Source organism: Gallinula chloropus (assembly GCF_964237585.1).
Source record: "Gallinula chloropus genome assembly, chromosome: 1".
Taxonomy (NCBI): Eukaryota; Metazoa; Chordata; class Aves; order Gruiformes; family Rallidae; genus Gallinula; species Gallinula chloropus.
Window position 1 is genome coordinate 100,702,457 of NC_140085.1, and position 22,172 is coordinate 100,724,628.

General features: G+C 50.3%; 1 protein-coding gene across 1 annotated transcript; it reads left to right on the forward strand.

Annotated features, from left to right (window-relative positions):
• Positions 1 to 1,351: 1,351 nt before the first annotated feature.
• CD80 (CD80 molecule) lies at positions 1,352 to 22,134 on the forward strand (the record flags this gene model as incomplete). Its single annotated transcript, XM_084279055.1, has 5 exons — positions 1,352 to 1,439; positions 13,913 to 14,251; positions 16,924 to 17,205; positions 19,186 to 19,311; positions 22,028 to 22,134. 5 exons carry the CDS (start codon positions 1,352 to 1,354, stop codon positions 22,132 to 22,134), a joined length of 942 nt encoding a protein of 313 aa, XP_084135181.1.
• Positions 22,135 to 22,172: the final 38 nt, after the last annotated feature.

Genomic DNA, 22,172 nt, shown 5'->3' on the forward strand with positions numbered 1-22,172 from the left:
GAGCGACATGGTGGCGAATCGCTTCTGATAAGAGGGATGCATTTGTTTTACATCAAAGTAATTTAAACCACCAAGCCAGAAATCCATGTTTAAATAAATTATTTGAATCTCATTTTGCATTTGCACTTTGGGTTTTTTTTTTTCCTTGAGGAAAATCATGTTTTCACTGGTGCATAACCCTCTTGCTGTGATTATTGCAGGTAAATATAACCCTTTACACTATACCAGGGCTTGTTTCATTTTACAGGAGGGTGTGAAATATCTGTACAGATCTACACCACTTAGCCTACGTTTACTTCCTCGGGTTGCTATTTACTAAGCTGTTTGTTTTTCTGCTTAGGATTTCCTTCAGACTGGTCTTTGTTTGGCTGCTCACGTTTATGATGGCTCTGCCTTTCCAGGTTTCAGAGAAAGGACTACCTCTCCCTGCCCTGTACGGAGCCTGGATGAGGAGGACGCAGGGCTGGGAAGGCAAGGTCTCCTTCCGCCTCTCCTGCCAGGGATGATGGATACTCTGGGGGTCCCTCTGGTCTCGGGCACACATCCAGAGGCTGCTCCCTGTGGGGTGCTCAGCCGTGACGGCCAACACATGCAGCTTAAGCGGACTTTCCTAAATTTGCATCCTGTAAGTGAGCTCGATGGATTACATCCAGCTGGGCTTGAAGTGATGGGGTGGGGTTTTTTTAATTTCAGATACAATTTTCTAGGATTATTCCCACAGCACCATCATGTCTTTAACTTAGTTGCATATTGAACTCCAACTCGAGAAGCTCCACTGGTGCCGGTGCTGCCCGACACTTAACGCTTGGTGGACGCTGGCCGCAAGCAGGGACCTTTTCTGCCCCCACTGCCCAAATCCCCCCCTGCCCCCTTGCTGGAGGCACATCCAAACCAGCACTGAGGGACGAAGGCGTCACCCGCGGCCTGTCCTTGGTCGGCAGGGGCGGAGGTGGTGGGCGCTGCAGCCTCACAGATGCCACGCGAGGAAGCCGTGGGCGGGCGTGAGGTGATTTATGAAGCTGAGCGCCCGCCCGCCCACCGGCCTTCCTCCCGCGCCCCGGCGGGGAGTGAGCGTCTCAGCAGCCCCGCAATCGGAACTGGACACCCATGGCTCGGCACTGAGCCCCCTGCCTCCTCCCTGCCTCAGGGGGTGGCCTCAGGGCCGCTTGCCCCGGGAAGCCACAGGTACCACCCGAGGGGGAGAGAGGGAAGCGAAGCGGGGCGGGCCCGTGTTTTTCTCAGGCAGCAGCAACCAGGAAGGAGAGGGGTTCGGTAGCGGGTGCCGTGGCTCCACAGGCGCTGTTCCCCTAACCGTGTCCCCCTCGCCTCCCAGCCCAGGAGCTACAGGAAGATGACGTGCCTGCCCGTTGCCCCACCAGCGCTGGCACTCAGGAGGTGGCTGAAGTTTGGGCTCATCGTGCTGCTCTGCCTTAGTTTAGGTAAGCAGGAGCGGCCAGTGTGGGGCTGCGGGAGGGCTGTCTTCTGCCAGGGCTGGGGCTGGGCTGGGCTTTGGGGTGGCTGGCTTGCTAACCGCGGTGGCTCTCAGCTCTCCTGGATGGTCATGCCGGACTGCTGGCTCCCAGAGGGGCACTGGTGGTGACCCATCCCAGCTGAGGTGAAAGGAAGGAGGGCTGTTTTGGGGTGGTGGACTTTCACAAGGAGCACATGGCGTGTCCCCGCGGGCTTTGGCTTTGGTGGTGGGGCAGGTTCTGCAGTTCTTTGGATGGCTAAAAGTGAGGGTAACACAGGGCAGGGTGGTGGGTTGGAGGGCTCCCCACCTCCTGGGCAGCGCAGTGTGCACAGCGAGTGCTTTCTCCAGCAATGCGAGTCCCTGTCAGAGAACTGCAAGGGCTGTCCCTCCCACCTCCCTGAGAGGACCTGCTGCAAAGCTCGCTGAAGTACACAGGTGCCTCCTGACCTCAAGAGGCTTGGGATGAGTCTTCTCAGAGGTGTGAAATGTTAACCTTGAAACCACACAAAACTCACTTCTCAGCTGGGATTCATTGTGGATGCAAAATAGGTTGCGCTTACTGTCTGTTTTAGTGCTTCATTGCAAATGATGCTCTGGAGCAGACCTGGGCTGAACTGAGGCTTTGATTTAAAACCTAGCGATACCTCATTATGAGGTTTTTCATGCCAGTGATGTAAAACCGGGAGATATTTGATGCTGAGTTTCATTTTGAGTTTCAGTCTCAGAATCTTACAACAAAACTCTGAGATTCTGGCAGAGATTGAATTGCAGAGCTCGCTTGTAAAGAAAGCAACCACGCTCGTGAGATGTCTGCTCTCCTGCCTTCCCCTGAGCTCCTTCCCCTACCTCTGCACTTGTGAAGCACATGTCAAGCATGGATCTACTTTGCTCACACTGCAGTGGGCAAACAATCCACCATGTGCAGAGCTTTCTCTGTATGGTAAAAGCTTGTGGTATGTTGTTAATGTGATTATGAGCATGTGGTAATCAGTTGGTCATGGAGTTTCTCGAGAAAGGCTGCTGATTCCAAGACCAAAGATGGGCAACACTTGGATATACAATCTGATGGATGCTGCTATCCACTACTAGAAACAGGAGGTTGATAATAGAAAACCAGGCATTCCTGCCGCTGTACCAGTTTCTGTATGGCTTGCTGAGGGAGTGGGAGCTTATCCTCCTTCCCACCTCTCCATCTCTTTCTTTAGGCCCCTGCTCATAACTTTCAACCCCCCTGTACAGTTTCAGCCCAATTTGAGAAGGAGGCAAAGCTGGCAGAGACATCCTTGCCCATTGCAAGGAAGCTGCTGGCTAGTTGGCTAGCCACCAGGGCCTGTGCTGCCCGTCCTGCTGCCCAGCCAACGGAAAGGGCAGGGGGGGAAGCTGCGAGGGAGGTGCAAGGAACGTGGTGGCACCCAGGGCTTGGAAATGGGCTAGGAGGTGAGGGGACAGGTCCCTAGGCTGGGAGACACAAGGAGACACATCCACATGCCGTCAGGGTTTGATCACGCTGCTGCTGAGAAGACTTGCTTCTCCGAATCTCATCAGTTACGAAATCCTGGGGTTTCATTCTGCGAGAGGTTGGGGAAGGTGCGGGGCGGGGGGGAGGGAAGCTTTTTAAAAATCAGTATATCATCTTTTAGGGCATAACTGTTAGATGCTTCGCACACAATGAGGCCATAGAAGCCCTGGTGCCTCAGTAGCGGGTTGTTTGGCAGGCTGGCAAAGTCAGCACGTCTGATGGGCTTTGTTTCTCCCTCTGCATGCATGTGTATGTACCCTGCACCCTTCTCTCCAAAACCAGGTATTCCTCCATTAATGCCCCTTGAAAATACAGGGTACAGTGCCCACCAGCAAGCGTCTTTGGAAGCTTTACTGGGACTTGCAGGTCGTGCGTTCCCTAGGGCAGGCACAAGCCTCAGGAGGACGAACTTCTAACCCTCTCACAGCAAAATGGTGAATCCCAGAAAGGGAGTCTGCCCTGGCCCTGCCAGTGGCTTCCCACGCATTGCTAAGGAACTGCCAAGGCTAGCACCTACAGAAGGGACCTCATATGGGACTGGTCACGACCACATCAAGGCACAGTCAAAACTGGTGCTCTCTGTGTGCCCTGCCCCTGTGAAACAGTAACAGAGGGAACGCCAGGCTGAATTAGTACACAGCAGCAGAAGGCAGCTTTAAGAGGGTCCTAATTAGCAAGGAAAATTGGATGTCATAGGAAATGTAGATGCATTTGTTTCCCCTTGAGTCGAACTTTGTTGCACTGGGGTTCACCCGAGGTGACCCAGCGAAATGTCAGTGTAATTTAGAGCCGCTTTTGAGGCGTCACCTGCTGCCGGAGACACTGATGTGCACGAACACCCCGCTGCCTCAGCGCTGTGGAAAAGTGGCAGAACAGCCTTGATTGCAGCCTTGATTACAGCACAAACTGATTTATTTACAGTCTGAAGGCATTGCTGGTATCCCCACAGACCTGATTTTTCTCCTACCATTGAATCTTCGTACCTACCTACAAATATCAGGATGTTCCCAGTGCTGGTTTGTTGCATTAGGAAAAACAATGCTGGAAGTTACCCAGCACGACCTTTCCCTGCCCTGTGTGGAAATGTGGCATAGGGACTGGTTGCAGGCCCCCAGCAAGCCCAGGGTTTTGTCCACGGAGTATTCCTTTCAGGCTTCTGACCGCGGACAATCTAGTCACTGGTTTCTTCCCAGCGCTGAAATTTTTTGGGAAGTTTTCAGGAAAATCCCTACAGATTTTCTGAGTTATTGGAGAGTTTGGAGGGAGGGGAGAACAGCCACTTCCCTCCGCATGGCGAGAGAGCTCTGGCTGACAGGCAACTCACTCTGGGAATCCCCTCTTGCAGGTTGCTGCCAATAAAGAGCTCAGAGCAGAGCTGGGTTTTAGAACCGGACAAAGAGCCTTGAGGGCAAGAAAGATTCTGTTTCGTGGCCACCCCCTAATACTGAAGCGCCTCACAATGAGGTTTCGGTGCTTTGCGCCTGATTTCTGTGCCAGCTCTGCTATGGGTTGTGCCTAGGGCAGACCTCACGATGGAAATGGCAGAATTTTTTCTTTACGTACCGGATTTGCCCACTTTTTGCATCTCTGGATGCAAATTGAGTTTCTGTCTTATTGCTCTTGCTGCCCTCGGATGGTTTTTTGATTTCTTTTTCCGGATGAGTTTCTGTCTCCTCCTGCTCCAGACGTGCAGAAAAAGAAGTGTCTTTGGTTCAAAACAAGATCAGCGGAACTAAGGAACTCCTTTTCCTGTCTGTCTGTCTGTCCAGAGTGAAACCTGATGTAACAGCTTGTTTGGAGAAACAGAAACCCAGCTAAAGGCTCCTGCTTTTGCTTATCGACTCTTGTTTTACCTGTTCTGTTGTGGTTTTTCAAATTAAAGAGTTCTTTAAGGGAAAAAAACCCACAGAAAACTGAGCACAGACAAGCTGCATTCTTGGGCAGCCAGAATACAGCTCTGTGCCTGCATACTGAGTTTGCAAAGCTAGCCATCGGCGTCCCTTTCACCGGCAGCGTTTCCTTTCCCCAGTGAGGTCAGAACGAACCCCGATAACTCCCGTGAGCTCACATTGCTCTGAGGGCAACAGCTTTTTTTGCATTTCTTGGATCACCCTTTTCGCAGTGTGAATGTCAGACATTCCTGCATTCACACATGCAAAGTCTGGGGATGACTGCTGTTTTGCCCCCTGCTGCGCTAGGTTACCAGCAGAAGCTGTCACCCTCTACGCCCTCACACCTTCACTGCTGTCTCAATTCTAAGCTACAAGCGTGGTTTGATGGGCCTAATCAATCTGACATAAATGACACAGCTGCTACTGGTGCAGTTATCCCCCTGCCTCGCTTGTGATGAGTTCATTTCAGGCGGGCCCCGGCCCGCTCCCTTCAGCGCCAGCTTGCTTTTACTCTGGACCTTGCGTACCCTGGACAGGCAGCACAGCTGAAGGGGGCAAACAAGTCACTGCTGCTGAAAGGTGTGACTCTGCTCCTCTCTCCTCTGCTTCTGGATACGCCATCCTCCTCTCCTTGGCCCTGGTTGTGTAGGGGGCCATTGACCCGGCCTCTGGAGAGCCCTGCCAGGGAACCAGTGGGAGCATGTGGGGATGGAAAGGAAAGGGGAGCCAGATCCCCTCTGTTCCTGTGAGGAAGGGGGGAGATTGATGCCAGTGTGTTGTCCAGCTGCACTCCCAGGTTACACCGGGCTAGAGGAGAGTTGCCATGTCCGGAGAAGCCCTCCTTCCTCTGCAACATGTGCTTCCTAGTGCAAGCGCTGCGCGCGGTATTTTTCATGAGGTGGCAAGGCAAATGTGCTGAACGCAGTGAAGCCTGCTTGCTTGGCAAAAAGGGGTCAGTTTTGGTTTTAAATAGATGAACTTTATGCTGAATTGGAGCTCTTCTGTCCCCTTGGAGGGACATCACTATCGGGAGTCTCAGGAGGTCATTTGAGAATATGTAAATCTTTCCCAACGCGGAAATGCCACGGGCTTTGCTTCTGCTTTTTCACTGTTATGCTTTTAAAATATCATTGGTCCCAGGGGACTCCCTGGCTGAAAATAAAAGTGCTGACTGCCGGCTGATAGTGGCAACTCGAGCTGTACTGCGCTCAGAAGGCATCTGCCTTTTGGCCAGCCCAGAGCGTTGCCATATCACGTAAAAAGTTGTTAGGAAAGACCATTGAGGCAAGGGTCTCTGCACACTGCCCATGTAGTTTTAAATGCCTGGCAGACAGGGATCTATCTCATCCCTGAGCCAGGGGAAAGCCTGAACAGAGCTTGTCATCAGACAGGGCTCCCTAACACCCGAGAGAGCCCCTTCCCCATGCTGCCCTGTGCTGCTCCCAGCCAGCCCCTCCAGCAGTCCCTGCCCAGGTCTCTCACTTCACTCTCTCTGCGGCTTCTGCAGCTTTCAGACACCGCTGGACCACTTTGGTCTTGTTTCATTAGTCATCCCTCAGTTAATTACCATCCACCACGCCGCACTCTTATATAGGGCTGCTTAATTGCTCCTCCTGCCAGTCCTCCAGCTGTGGGGTTACTGCGAAGGCTGTTGCCTGCAGAGTGTTCATGAGCTAGTGCCCAAGCAGGGACCAGGTTTTTATAACAAGGTAATGGCTGGCAGGCCCACAGCGCTCTTAGCTGCACTGGTGAGCACTGCTGTGGCTGTGGACAAGTATGTTAGAAGCAAATAATTTTTTTTTTAAAAAGAATTAAAAAGTAATTTTTCTAATTTTTGAGTGGGTTAAGGTGAGAGATACCATACTTGATTTTCCTGGTTACTGGGCACTTTCACCTTCCATTAGTTTCAAGAGTGGGCTGGCTACTTGCGGGGCACATGAGGCAGTGAGATTTAGTGAGCACTGGAGAAAGCTGTGGCCTTCAGCAGCAGGAGGGACCTCAGCTTCAAAAGCAGTGCTGTGAGGACAGCAGCATGCACAGCAGTAGTACTGGAAGAATTAGGAAAATGATCTGAGAACATCTTCAGCTGGGAGATAAACGTAGAGGAAGAACAAAGTGATCCAGTCAGCAAGGGACAGAGTCTGCAGGGGAAAAAATTAACAAATTCATTTTTGTCTTTGTGTGCGACAAATCTCCCCCAAAGGCCTGTCTTACACAACTGCCACATCTAGTTTCCACCCCAAACTGGGAAGTTTTACAAGAGCTGAGCCAGTTTCAGGAATTTGAAGGAACCACACTATGTAAACCCTCTGAGGCCATCCAGATTTAGTGTTCCCCCTGCCCTGTTTTATCCCAGCAGGGTCACACACTCGCTGTGCAGGGAAGCAAGGAAAGGAACAGGTTCAGAAAGACTCTTCCCTCTGCTCCTTTCCCCAAGCCAAAGGGTTCCTTCTGTCCCCATCACCAGTGTCCCAGCTGGGATGCAGCACGGGCGATAAGCAAGCCCTCATTCCTCCCCTCCCTGAGCAACGGCTATGCAAAGGGCTCTGCAGCAAACAGGAAGATCTTAAGGCACAATATTGTCCCCATCCCACCCCAGGGGACTTTGCCATCTCTTGCCCAGCTCCTTGCTTGGATCTGAACTTCTGGCTAGTGCCAAGATTAGAAATCTGCCAGCTGACTTGCAAAGAAGAGTTGCGATCTTACTCATGTTATAAACAAAGCAGACCCTGGGCTTACCCAGGCAGTGGGCTTGTCCCAGCATGGGGAAATGGTGACTCAGAAAGCAGGAGATCTTTATCTCAAGAAGTACTGAGGGAGGAGCTGGACACCCCTGGAGCAGGAGGGAGAGATTCCGGCTGGCTGGAGCTGCCCCTTCAGATTTCCTGTCGTCTTATCAGTTGCTAATTGCCAATCCTGGGATTTTTTTTCATGATTAATGGAGTTTCCTACCCTGTGAAGCCAGGTTTTTGATAGAGAGATGACTCAGTAACAGCACTTCCTCTCATTCCCTGTCTGGCTGCGTTGCCTTGCTGGCTTTTGTGGCAAAAAGGCGATGGATTAGAGGGGCGTGAATCTGCTTTCTGGTGAGCTGCGACTGTGACTGGAGAAAGCGGAGTGTTCGGTCTGCAACCTGCGAAGGAAACCAAGGAAACCGTAGTCGGAGGGAGGGCTTCAGTGGGACTACTGCATGCCTAAGAACCTGGGACTGGCGTCTGTTGAGAGCACCCCATGGACCTCTCTAAAATGAGCAGTACCTACAGTACGTCACTGCTCATCAAGGTGTGCTTGGGGAGACAAAAGATTGATAATTTCATTAGGGCCTCAAGCTGACACGCTGCTGGGGGGGAAAAAATGGGATTAGTGCACACCTGCAAAGATGGGCTGTCTTTCCATCTGCAGGCACAGGGACAGGTCCTCTGTTTTTCATGGCTGCTTCATGGTTTCAAGGATTTCTTGAAAGCCAGCAGGGCTTTTTGTGCGAAGGGAAACAGCATTAAAATTGGAACGAAGGCTGCTGGAGGAGTGAGCCAGGCACCAAAACACCATGGGGACATTATAATCTTTGCCAAATCACACAGGATAGAGCCAGATGAGGCAAGGGTACTAGTTTGGGTTTTTTTTTAGGAGGAATGTGGTAATGTGAAGATGGGAAGTAAGGGGTGTCGTGCCCTTGCTATACTGTGCCCAAGGTTACGGTGCAGAAGCCAGCAGAGCTGAACTTTTAGAAAAACCTCTTTAAACTGTTCCTCCTACTTCAGGCAAGCCATGGCATCATTGTACACTAGGATTAATCTCATCACTTAATGACCATGGGCACACTTGACTAGCGTGAGTGGGTACAGGGAAGTGAGACTGAGTGGAACCACTGCCAAATGAAGCACATCACTGTTTTGCTTCAGGGTGCCTTCTCTTCTGCTCCTCTCTCTCACCACATTTGGGATGAGTGAGGAATCATGACCTTGCAGGAGGCCACCATGACATGAGCGAAGCAAACTGAGTTTGCAACAGCTTTTCTTTGCCAGGGCAGCTGAAGGGTAGCAGCAGGCCTGTGGTTTGTGATCGGAAAGTTGGGCCTGAGGTTGTGTGAGGAAAAAGGAACGCTCCTCCTTTGTGTGCTGAGACCTCCCTTTGCATGTCTCTGCTTGCTGAAGGGGCATCTGGCTAGAAGGAGCCCAGGAGGTTTGCCAGACACTCATGCCCAGGTTAATATGTAGTTACAGCCTCATGAAAAAGGGGGGCAAGCAGGGCCTGCCAGCACCCATTTGTCTCTGTTCCCCCCCCTTTTTCTTATTGCACGGGATCTCTGCAGCAAAACACAGAGGAAGGCAGCGTTTTAATGTTCTGATGAAGCATCACTGTGCCTACACATAGAAATCATCTGAGCACCTACTGGGGTCTTTTCTGTGACCGGTACACTCAGAAGAGTCTTTCACAACCCTGGTTTAAATACAAAGCATTTCTTCACGTAATCCAGTGTAGCACAGGGCATTTGCTGAATTTTGACTCCATGGAAGGCTTCGGGAGAATCTCGTTCCTCACTGGTAAAACCACCTGGGCTAAAGAAGAGACAAAAGGGAAGTGTCTGGTCCTTTAAAGACTCAGCTTTTCGAAATTTCTCAATTTTTCAACTGATTATCTGTCTTGCTTGGAAATCCCCGTAAAATACTGTGTTGTCCTCAAAGGATAAATCCTGCAAGTTTGGGGTGAATGTGCTATTTACAGAAAATGAGGGGCCAGAGCTGCAGAGTTACCCAGGGACTGTTGGGTGTGATTCCCACACCAACCCCAGGGGATGGCCACCAGGAGAAAGCTGCAACTCTGCAAGGACTGCTCTCCTCAGCTGGCCCAGCCACAGTTACCAGAAGCTCCCTTGCCTCACCACGACGTGATGTGCATCTCTTCCCAAACCATTTTTCTTCCAGCCCACGCGCAGGTGGAGGGTGAAAAAGGTGCCCGTGCCCTGGCAGAGCTGGATTCCCGGGTGCATGGTCCTAGGCAAAGTCAGTGGCACCAGTATAAGAATAGAGAGACCACCCACTGTTGCAGAGATAAATAAGGAACCTTACAGGGAAAAAAAAAAAAGCAATGCAAGGCTATTTTGACCCTCCTGGCTTTGGAGGTCCACTGACAGTTTGCCTTGGAGCTTTTTGCAGGCCTGTTGGTGGAAAAACATGTGCAGACGCAGCATGTCACCTGCTGCTTACACAGAGGCAAAGGTCTCCAGGCCCACCAAGAAGGACCTTGCCTTTCATATGCATTGCTTTGTGGCTTGTGTGTGAAGCAAGGTAACCCCACATAAGACCAAAAAGCAAGAAGGTTTCAGTTCAGAATGGCAGCATAATGGGGAGGGGAAAGAAAATGGCTTTGGGGTTGTGGTTCACCAGGAATTATCTGAAGGTTTACAGAAGTTCAACACTGCTTCTCTAGAGTGTATGTGGTCTTTTACTGCCTTTTGCAGTCAAATGCCTCTGCAGGACTTCTGTCCCAGAGGTAATCTGCTCTCCCATACTGCCTGCTTGTAGGCATGGTCAGCATAACCAGGCTTTCTGTGGAAGCACGGCTTGGGCAAGGAGTGAGGGAAACAGGGGTACGGGCTCAGCAGCTCTCCTGCCCGCTGACTCTCTGGGCAAACAAGGACAGTTTTCCTCTATGCTTGCTTTTCTGTTCAGATTAACCCTGCCTCGTGGGGCAGCTGCCACACAGGTGTAGTTTGAATGTAACATGCTTTTCTGCCCAGGGAACAGAAATCCAGCCCTTTCATGAGTCCTGTCCTGCCGTGCCCCACAGGCACCCAGTGGCAGAGCGACACGCGGGCGCAGCCAGGAGTGGGTGGGCTTTGGAGGGGAGGTTGGGAAGAGGAGGGGAGGTTGGGAAGAGGAGGGAAGGTTAGGAAGAGGAGGGATCTTATTCTTCTAGAAAAGTCATTAAAAATTTATTTCCATGGTGGATACCTCCCCCACAGCCTGGTTCTGGAGAGCATTCAGCACAGAAATGGGACTGGACTGAATTTTCATTTTTGCTTTGCAGTTCACCTTTAAAGTGAAAGGGGACTTTTGTGGGGCTGAATGACTCTTCGTGGACTTTGGTTCCTTCAGACTTGGAGCATTCAGGTTGCAGTTTCAAGGGTGCAGAGCCTTTTAAGGGTAGATGTGACATCAGCAGGAGTTTCCAACCCCTGCACATGTACTGCCAAGAAGGTTTTTGTTCTCCTTTTGGTTGCAAAGGAGACTCTTAGGGGCAAGGCACGGAGAACCTCATGTAACTCATGATGCGATGTCACCCTGACATTTTCTGTACGCCCACTCTTCCCCTATTGCTGCAAAAGAAAATAGAAAATTGCATTTATGAGGCTCTGCAATCCCAAAGTTTGACTTGCTGTTCCTGTGAGTCTCTCCAGCAACAGCAAGAGCTGAACTGTGAGAACAAGCAAAGATGTGATCAAGGGAAAACACGTGCGTGCACACACACACACACAAATGCACATGGGCAGACAGGAGGAACTTCCAGAATCGCAGCCTAAACCAGGCTGCTTTTAAGGTGAACAGAAGGAAATGCTTTTTCACATAGCATGTAATCAAACTGTGTAACTCATCATCACAGGATGCTGGGGAAACCAAAAGTATACATGCATCCCTGAAAGGGTGAGAACTCTACCTGGAGGGTACATCTAATAGCAGCAATTAAACTGCCAGGGTCAAGATATCCCTAAATTTGTGACCTCCCAAAGGTTGTTGGGGCGTGGCAGTTCTTACCCTGTGTGGTGTGGAAGAACTGGTATTGCTACCATTTTGCTACTGGTTGCTGGCTGACACAGGTCAGTGGGCTGAGTGGGCTCCTGGTCTGCCCCAGCCTGGTTGTCAGAGTCTGTGATGCATTATAAAGGGAAGTACAAGTAGGGGCGGGTGGGGAGGTGGGAGAACTGTGTTTGAATCTTTCCTTTTGGAAGACCAGTGAGATGTCTGAGCGGAGGGAAACCAGCTACATGAGAAGTTGCTCCTTTAATCATGTATTCTGTTTTATTTAATTGATGTTAAAGCATTTCATAGCGTTGCCAGGACTTCCCCAGTATTTTTCACTGTATTTCCTATAGATGTAACACAAAGCGTGCGGTGGGACAGGGGTAGATATGCCACAGGGGAGGGGGGTGAAAGCCTGCTTCTTGTTCTGTCCCAGGCTCTCTGGGCTTAATTTCAGCAAGCAGCCTGCAGTGGTACCCCAAGACCCAGCTGTGCCAGGGGCACTGGCTGAGCATCTGCTTGTCTCCATCCAACACTGGCAGCTGGAGGATTACGAAGCACTTCATGAGGGCGTGCCACTGGGCAGAGAGGTCAGCACGTTGCAGGGGTCATGCCACTGATTATGTGACAGCGTCCCCAGGGTCTGTGAATCGCCACTAAGCAAACGAGCCCTGGCAGGCATCAAGGCTGTGGCTGTACCGGACTCTTCAGCTGAATCTGAATGTCACAGCATCCCAGTCGCACCCTGACTGCTGCTCCTGGTCACAGCATGGCTGTGACTAGGCATTGGCTGTGACAGTAACAGCATCAGCCAGGCTTTGCTGGGGGTGGGTGGCAGTTCTTAGGCTCAGGTTTGTCAAGCGTTCAGTTCAGGCTTCAGGCAGAGGCTTTGCACGTGGGGTCTCTGCCACAGATGGGTGATGCCGCACTCTCCGTATCGATACCACACTTGCCTGCTCAGGACTTTCCCGCTTTCCCTCTCAGACATGTTCACCAAGACCTGTTCTGCAGGGAAGGGGGAGGGAATTTAACTCTTCTCTGTCCCGAGGCCGGCTATTTCCTTGTTACCCTACTCTGAGCCAACCGAATGCAGCAGACTGGTATCTCTCTTGTGCTACTGGAGATGGGCACCAAAGTAGTGTGACTGAGGCAAGCAGGGCAAACGTAAAGCAACCTGACCTTCTGGACTAGCAAAGCAGGGCACGCAGGGATCAGCATCATCCTGAGGGTTGCCCAAACATGGGTGAAGGCCCAACCGTCTGCCCTGGCCTCGCTGCCGCGCAGGGCCCCACGTCAGTACTGGGTCACTCTTTCAGCAAGAGCAGGATCTCCTTGTTATGCTGCTCCCTCAAGTGCCAGGTCTTGGCTCCCAGGAGCACCTACCCACTGGAAAGAGGAAGGGGAATGGAAAAGCAGGGCCGATCACAGGAGCAGCGTGCATGGAAGTCATGGTGGGAAGCAGGGGGATTACTGCTAGTCCAGTCAGAGCTGTACCTGGTTTGCCTCTTGCGAGGGCCTCAGCTCGCTGTTACTGGGTATGGCACCAACACGGTCACTGGACAGGAGTTGGGGAATGCCTGTGCTGGTTTGCTAGCAATGCCAAGGGAGGGCCATGGGCCTTTGCAAACAGAACTTTGTCTTCACTGGACTATGCAAAATTGTTCGATTGCTAATACTAGGAAGCTGATGACAGTGTGGTGGTAACCTCTGTTTATCACTGTATGGTTGCTTCTAGCTTCTGGGATCTTGAAAGGTTTGGTTTTGTTTTTTTTTCTTTAAAAAACAAACAAAAAAAACCCCCAACTTCCAAAAAAACCCTTCAGCCCCCGCTCCCCCAAAGTAATAGTCTGCTGGGGCCTCCTTTGGCGTGCAGTGAACTTAGCAGAAACTGACACAGACTTTCCAAAGATTGAGCTCTGAAAAGGGGGAGCAGAGAAAGCAGCAGTTTTGAGCCCTCCACATGCATAATGGCATTTCATTGCTCTGAGGTGCGGGGCTTTTTAAGGGTTCTTCAGGCAGGTACCTCTCCTGCCTTTGCCGTCAGTAACCCATGCAGAACTCCTTGTGCACCTGCCTGGGCGGGATGCTAAGCAGGACTGGAGCACCATGTGCAAGGCTTTGCCAAGGTAGGCCTCCCCTCAGCGCAGCGCTGAAGCTGTAAACAGCTCTGTGGGTGATGAGATACATTGGCAGGCGCAGACAGAGCCGAACGAGGTGATGTCTGTGCAGCAGGTCCTGGCAAGAGGCTATACCACTGTCTCACTGACTTCTGTTTACCCCCCACCTATAGGTTGTGCACTGGAGAATAAAGTAGTCAAAAGCAAAGTGGGAGAAAAAGTCGGCCTGCCTTGTTGCCATAAAATTCCCAGCTCGGAAAGCCTCCATAACTACCGGGTCTACTGGCAGAAGAACACCACAGAGGTAGTGCTGGCCTATGCAGAGGGGGACCTGATCTCCGACCACAAGCTGTACAAGCACCGCACAGAGATGGACTCCAGGGACCTCACCCTGTGGATCTCATCCGTGGAAATCATGGACAATGGCTCTTACCAGTGTGTAGTTCAGCAACGGAAGCATTCGCAGAACTCAAAGGTTTTGTGTGATGAGACCGTCACCTTCTTTGTTACAGGTAGGTGGCTTGCCTCCTGACACCCAAGGCTTTTTGGTGCCACCCTCTGGGGTTAAGAGATGCTCCTCCAAGCTTTGGTCATAGCACAGCAGACAGACTTTCATCAGGAAGCCTAAAAGAGTTCTGGAAGGTGTGTTAAGACCCCTGTATTTCCATTCTTACAGTTTCCCTCCTTACCTTTCCAAAGCTATCCCAAGTACAGGGAATTCATCTTTTCCACCGCCTGCATACCACCCTTGCCATGATGCCTCCCTCTTGGGCAAGTACCTCTCCCAGGCCACCTCCCCAGGCACCACTGGTGCTGGGTGCCCTAGGCCACCTCTGCCCCCTGCTGTCTTTTGGGCAAAGCAGACACTGAGCCCTTGGTGCGTGAGAAGTGTCCAAGCTGAAAGAGGAACGGGGTGGCATTGCTTCCCTGTGGCCATAGAAGCACCCCAGAGCTGCACCCAACCCCGTGGAAGCCCAGGCTCTCCGGGGGAGGGCTGGCCAGCTCATGGCTACGCTGCAGTTCTCCACCTAAGGCTGAACTCAGCTGGAGATGTGTGGCTCTTTACCTTAAAGAAACAACCCAAGTTCCTTTGCTCAAAACGAATCTAAATCTTTTCTTGGAGGCTACAGAAAAAGTTCCACTGACATTATTTTCCATTTCCACCACTGTTTTTGTGGCGGTTGGTTTCAACCAAAGGTAGAGATACTGGTAACATATATAAATATATACATACATTTGAATACCTATAGCAGCAAAGATTTCCAAGAATGTTCCAGTCAAGCCAGTGAACAAGTGCTCATCAGCAAAAAAAACCCAACAAACAAACCCAAGCTCCTGAGGTTTGGCTGTTGCCTGCCTGAGGGCACGGTGGGCATGTGTACAAGGAGACAAATTTAGCCATCTTTCTGGGAAATGGTGTGAAAAAAGGGAAGTGCGCTGCCAGCGCCCTCTCTAGCCATCAGGGCTGAGGAGCCAACTGCACTGTGATGTGAAACAACGGACCTCTCTGACTCCCGGCAAACACTCCAGCTGCTTTCCTTCCAGAAATCCCCTTGCTCTCTCAACAGGTCAGATGGCATAACTGTGGTAGTCTGCTCCCTTTGGAAAAGCAGGATTAGTTATTGTGGGGATCAGGCAAGGGAAATCTCCCCTCGCCCCTGCTGGAATCCAGCTACACTCCCTGGAAAGGTGCTACACTCCCTGGCGGCTGACCCAGTGGCCTCAATGAAGCCACCTGGGAACTTTGAAATGACTTTCCAGACTAGATGTCAGTGCCACACTGCTCAACAGATAGCGGGCCTGGAAGGAAACCTGTGCCTCTCCTTGCCTGCCCACCGGTCAGCCGAGCAACGTTGGGCAAGTTGCTTCTACTTGTTACCCAGTTGCTTGGCAGCCCAGACCATAGGTTTGTGGTCATCAGAAGCTGTGGGAGACGCACTACGACCACAAGGATGTCTGCCTTGTGCAGATCCCAGCAGTCATGTGGTCAAACAATGAGTCAGGCAGGGAGCAATCACAGAGACAAAACCTTAGCTGCTCCAAAACCGGGGGTCATTTTGCGGTGAGCTGCTCCATGGCTGGGGGTAGTGCCTGAGGGGGTGGGCAGGCTATGGACCAACAGCTGGCAGGGGTGGGAGGCAGAATTTGGTCCCTTTGGCAGCAGAGGTGGTGGTGTGACTTACACCCACCAGGAAGCGACATGCCAAGGTTCCTTTACTGACTAGTGCCTCTCTTGCTAAAGATGTGGTCCCACAGAGATATTTTCTTTCCAGTGGGAGAGTTGCCTTAAATAGTTCCTTTGCTACCCCTTGCCTCCTCCTCCTCATCCTGGGCTGTTTATTGCAACCCGCAGGTCATCCTCAGTGGTTCCAAGGCAACTGTTTACAGCGCACAGTGAATCAGATTGGCAAAGGGAAGCAGGCTAAAAATGATACCACCTCTCCTCTCCTGCTTCGCTCCTATTAGTCCTCCCATCCATTTCCCCATGCAGCCTCACAAACATATTACTGTAATGCATTGGATCCAGTGGGAAGGCACGGAGCAAGCTGTGTGGGTGGGGAAAACGCTGAAAACCAGCTTTGGCGAGAAGAAAGTCCATTGAGAACATGGTCTAGGAGGACCTGTGTACTGCTATGCATACTTTTTAAAAAAAACCAGTATGACTGGGTCTTACTCCCATCTGGTTCTTCTGGAGGAGCTCTCGTTCAGAATGTAACTCAGTCTTATGCTGGCTGAGAGGCCAACATGTGACTCACCTCAGTTCCCACCAGACATGGGCCCTCAGTGAGCTCCTGGCTGGGAAGGGACTTGTGAGGGAGGGGAAAGGAAACTGCCTACCACTGTCTACACCAGGGACTTTTTTATTCAGTCCTGTATTTTCCCCACCCGTTGTAGGATTCCCTTGGTTTTTGCACGAGCTGCTGTGTGTAGAGAGAGATGGCGGCACTGGAGAGGTGGGGGTGGCATAGTCTGTGTACTGCCCAGGGAGGAGAAGCAGCAAAAGCCAAGGCCATGTCCAGACAAGGCTGTGGGGAGAAAGCTAAGGCACGAGAAAGGTCAGACAGCTTATGGCAGAGGAAGAATACCCTGGGGGGATGGGTGTCTTTGCTTTGACCGTGGGTGATCAGGACTGCAGCCCTCGCTGTAACCTGACAGAATGGTAACTAAATCTTTCTTGCTTCAGCCGACTTCAGTACACCGAACATAACAACAGAAGTATCCAATAGTTCTTGTGAATCAACTGAGACGGTGGTAACGTGTTCTTCCCATGGAGGCTTCCCCAAACCCAAAATCTCTGGATCCCTCAACAACGTGTCCGTGACGTGGAATACCACCTGGGTGCCCGAGTCCGGCTTCAGCCTCTACAACGTCACTGGCAAACTGTGGCTCAACGTGACCAAAGATGTCAGCATCACTTGCTCCATTGAATACAATGGCTTTACCAAGACCTCCAGTTTTCTCCTGAGTAGGTTTTGTTAATAGTTTGTGTTACTTTTTGTTGAAGCTGCTGAGTTGCCTCTCTGAGAAAGTGGTAGGTTTCATGTATCTGTTCGTGGAAGGATCACTCAAGGATCCTGCCTGTGAGCTGCACACCAAAATATTTCAAAGGCTGGAAGACAGCAGGGGTGGGAGAAGAGTGTTATGACAGTGACTGACAAGCAGAGGTGGTTCTGGCTTCCTGCCACTCTACTGTGAGTCACATCTGGGCTGACAGGGCAGCCGGATCCAGTTGTGACCTGGTGATGTCAGCCTTGGTGGCTCCCACAGGTTGGGGTCACTACCCGTCAGCGCCCCTCTGTACCAGCACAGTCTCGCTGCCAGTTGCAGGACACAGGCCTGGCATTGGAATGGAGGGGCTTGAGAAATGTGTGTGCCTTAAAAGCCACAGGTTGCACTCAACAAGAGTTTCCTCCTCTAAGAAGCATGTTTGTTCCCACTTCAGCAACAGAAACTGTCAGGCTGGGTGGAGATACAGTCCTGCTTCCCTACACACACTTAATGCAGGGTTAACTCACATGGGAAAAATTCCATCACTGTGCGTGGCTTAGAAGTGATAACATAATAGATAAGCCTGTGCTTTGAAATGCTGGAGGCACAAGTGGAAACAGCATGAGGGAAGGCAGCACACTACGGCCCAGATGTTTTGCAGTTCGAAAGGGATTCGCAAGAAAATTCCTACAGCCCAAAAGATTTGATTTGATTTGGTTTTAATGCTGAAGTTTTCTGAACTGTCTCTGGGTCTGATGTGTTTTCACTGTAGAGATGAGGGCACTTTCAAGGGAAGCTAGAGAAGCGCTCCTTTTCCTAGGGAATGATACCTTATTCATCAAGGTACCTTATTCATCAGTCTGCCTAAAATCAAAGGGGCTCATGAGGAAAGGTGCCATTGAGCTTCAGGACGAATACCAGAACCTGGTGCTTTATGAATATCAGTTATTGCTGGGTGTAGTGCCTGATGTCCCTAGAGATGGCAATGGAAGCAGGTTATGAGTATCACACTAGATAGAAATGAGAGCAACAAAAATAGTAATAACAATGATACGCCGTTGTCACGCAGGTCCTCAGAGGAGGGAGCAATCAACAGTGACAACAGCAGCCACAAAGTCACCACTTTTTGATTTTTTAAGATGTGGAACCGCTCCCATTTTGGTATGATGGAAACGGTCCCACACAGAACACAGCCTCTGGTAAATGTGGGAGGCAAACATTTACAGTGGAGGGGAATATTGTGCAGTGGGTCAGGCTAGGCTCTTGGGTGTTCAGAGTTGCTTAATCGCACCAGATGCAGATGATGGAAACCTGAACATCCACCAAGACTGTCCCTCCAGTTGAATTATGGCTGCCCTGTACTGTACATGAACATCCCCACTATCTACTTGGATGTCCAAGTGGTCATCTCCAGTGGTGGATCGCCAAAGGCTCCAGATCCACTGAAGCTGAACTCTGCCACAGCACCCTTTTCCAGCCATGTAGAGAAAAAGCCTGTTCTGGACTATTTAATGCATCCATCACCTCCGAATTCACAGAGAGGGGGAAAAATAGGCATAAATCTGGTGAAAATAGTAAGAAAACCTGGAGAGGACCTTTGAGAATGGGGGTTTTCTAGATACAGACTCAGATTTTTCCACCAAGCCTGACCAGTTCCTTTAAAAGAAGCTCATGTGTGTTTTAAATATTGCCAGTCTCAGCCCTGTTCCAGACAGCCATCCAGCACTTCAGATTCTGTGGCTGTGTTAATCATTTCCACACACAGAGAATAGGGGGGGGTGTGTGTGTGTGTGTGTAAGAAACATGGGTGTCAGCTTTGTCTGTTTGCCTGTTGAACAGGTGAATTTTCAGGCTGACTATCTGAATTAGAATTTGCTCAGAACCACCAAAATTCATGTACCTGCTCTTACATGACGTTGTGGGCCCTTTGTTTATTTTTTTATTTCTCCCATCTCAGGAAAAACAAATGACTGTGTTGTCCCTACTCAGCCTCTATCTTACAATGTCATTACTGCTTCGAGTATCATCATTATCGTCTTCCTTCTGGCCATCATCCTAGCAGCAAGATACCTCCAAAGGCGCGGTGAGTGCAGTTCCTTTTTCAAGAAACAGTCTCTTACTGCTTCTGTATCAAATTCACATGTATAGAAACTGTACTGACACAGTAGGTATTTTTGTACCTCCTTCTCATTTCCTTTTTTTTTTTTTTTTTTTTAATTTCTCTTTTTTCCATGCAGCATCTACTGTCAAAGTCTAAGTCCAGCTCAGGACTTTCCTGCATTTTGTGTGCAGGCAGCACTAGGGCTTAGTTTTGTGAGTGAAGGGGTGATGAGGAGATCTGACAGCAGGTCAGAATGTTTCCAAAATCAGGGGTTGTAGAGTTTAAGATATTCACAAAGGTCTGATTTCGTGTATTAAGATGCTTGAAGATGCCAAGAATCTTGGTTAACATGATAGATATAGCTGAGCGCTGACAGCTTCAAAATGGGATCCCTCTACACACCCTGTTTTAGACAATCCCTCAGAAAAGTCACAGGGCCAAAGTTACAAAAATATATAGTGCTAGGGCCACAGAAAGGGCTTAAGCATAGCAATGTCCCACTTTTAGGAGAACCCCAATCGTGACAGGTGGATTTGTCATCTTTGTCTGGCCAAAACCAGCACAGGTGAGGTGCCCCGTCTCACCCAATGGAGTCTTCAGTAACTCCAGACATATCTCCAGGAGTTTTTAATTGGCAAAGGTAACCTCAAGCACCTCAGGACTAGCTGGCAACTGAGTAGATTTTTTTTGTTGTTGTTGTGGCTGAAAAAAAAAACAACCCATCTCAGTTGTTAGCTGCTGCTCCTAATCGTGGGTAAGCTGAGCTAGCCAGAAAGCCCCTGAGATGTGGGTGGACATCTAATGGCAGCTAGGCATCCAGCAGATATCCTATCAACAGCCTGCTAGCAGCTTTGAGAAGCAGTGCTGGAGAAAGACAGCAGGCCTTGCAACACGTTATAAATACCACCCAATCAAGTTCTGTCAGGCCACTGGGGAAGTCAAGCCTGAAGATGAGAATCCCACACCGAGAGTGCTTTGTGTGTTCAGCCCATTTCAACCAGAAGCCACCAGTCCGAGCGCCGCCGCTCAGCGCGGTCGCTGCGGTATCCCCCATCAGAAAGAGGTGCTTTGCTAGGCAGCAGGGACACGGTTCACTTAGGGACTCTCCTAAGTTTGCTGTGTCTTCTGCCACTGCTGTTTCAACGTGGGACAAGTCCACTCCCAAGTCAGAGGTGTGGAGGTAGCATTACTATTTTTCTCCTCCGCTCCTCACCCATCGCATCCTTTCAAAAACCAGCGTGACTGCTGAGTCAGGCTGGGCTAATGTTCTTTTTTGGTGCTTGTATCAGAAAGAAAGGAAGCTTCTGGGAGGCAGCCACTCTCAGCTACACCTGTGCACCTCCTCATTTTCCACTCATGTGCCCCTGTGACACCAGTGCTGGTTCTCCTCCGCGGTTCCCCCGGGGCTGTGTCGGAGGGAAGGCAGCGAGCACACTGAAACCGGTAACATCAGCGCTGATCCCAGCCCGAGCTGTTAGCTGCATGGATAACGACCTTCCAATTACAGGGGAAAATGAACTGGAATGGGGAGATTTGGCTCTGAGCAAATATAGACTGAAAATTAAAAGGGTTCCTTGCCATTAAATTAGTAAGATTCCGGAGCATTCTGAGGCAGCCTTTTATGTAGAAACCAAATTGCTTTTGAAGGAGGTGTAAAAAGCATACCAGAGTGTGGCAGAATGCCACCACCTGCAGCAGCACGGGACATGGCTGCACAAACTGGAATTTCCCTTTCAACTGAAAGGAATAGAACTCCATTTTCCTACTAGGCATGGGGAGCAGACCTCCAGAGCAGGGCAGTGCTATTCCGTGCAGACACTTGCCAGACCAGGCATGTACTGTAAGAAACTGAAGCCAGAGTTTCAATCCAACTTCCCAGTTTGTACAGTTGCCACATTTCAGTGCTGCTGTGCACTGCCACCTGCCTGGGAAGGCAGATATCTGTCCTAAGAGTGCTTCTTGCTGCTGTTGCTCCAGGTCACCTTTCAAGAGCTGCTGTGGGGGCTCAGAACGGGGCTGCGAGTACCTCTGTCATTCTGGCTTATGGAAAGCTGAGCCAGGAGCTGCTCAGGGTGGTTTCTGAGAGCAGAGAGACATGCTTCGAAGGGCTGAAGTGTGGGAGGGAAGAATAGAAAGATAGAGCAAAACGGAAATACGAGTTCTCAGATGCACAGTTGTGGTGGCGACCAAAACATGTACATGCTTTGCTGAAGTTCACAGGCACCTGCTCTGAGGAACTCACAGCCTAGCTTGCCTATCTTTCCAGAAGTTTAAGGATGGAAGCTATCTAGATTTTTTTTTTCCCTGGCTCTTCAATTAATTTAACACAAAGCACCCAGATTAGACCAAGATTAGAGGACACTTAAAGAACATCTTAGGATCTATATTGTAAAGTTTGTGCAAGTACAATTCGCTGTAATAATACAGAGTTTCAGCTTGAATTATTAAAACAAAAGCCATTAGTGGACGCTCAGGTACTAAGGGGATTTGCTTAATCTGAACTCCTTTGAAAGCTCTGAAAGAGTTGGTTGGCGTTTCTAACACTGGTGTTCTTTCACTCCCTTGGTAAATTGCATTTAATGACGTGTAACTTCTACCATTATTGCCCTTCTGACCTTGTCTTAGCATGTAGCAATGTGGATTTAGCACTTTTTGTCTTCTGGAATTCCAAATACTCATGAGGGCTCTTCTTTTCCAGCCTGTTCTCACCGTTGTAAGTCTCGGGACTCAGTGGAAGAGGGCGTGAACGAATACACGAAGCCACCCATGGGCGTTAAAGTGACATCTAAAACATCATCTCTATGACCAGATCGTATTTGCAGGTAGTTTTCTCCACCATTCTT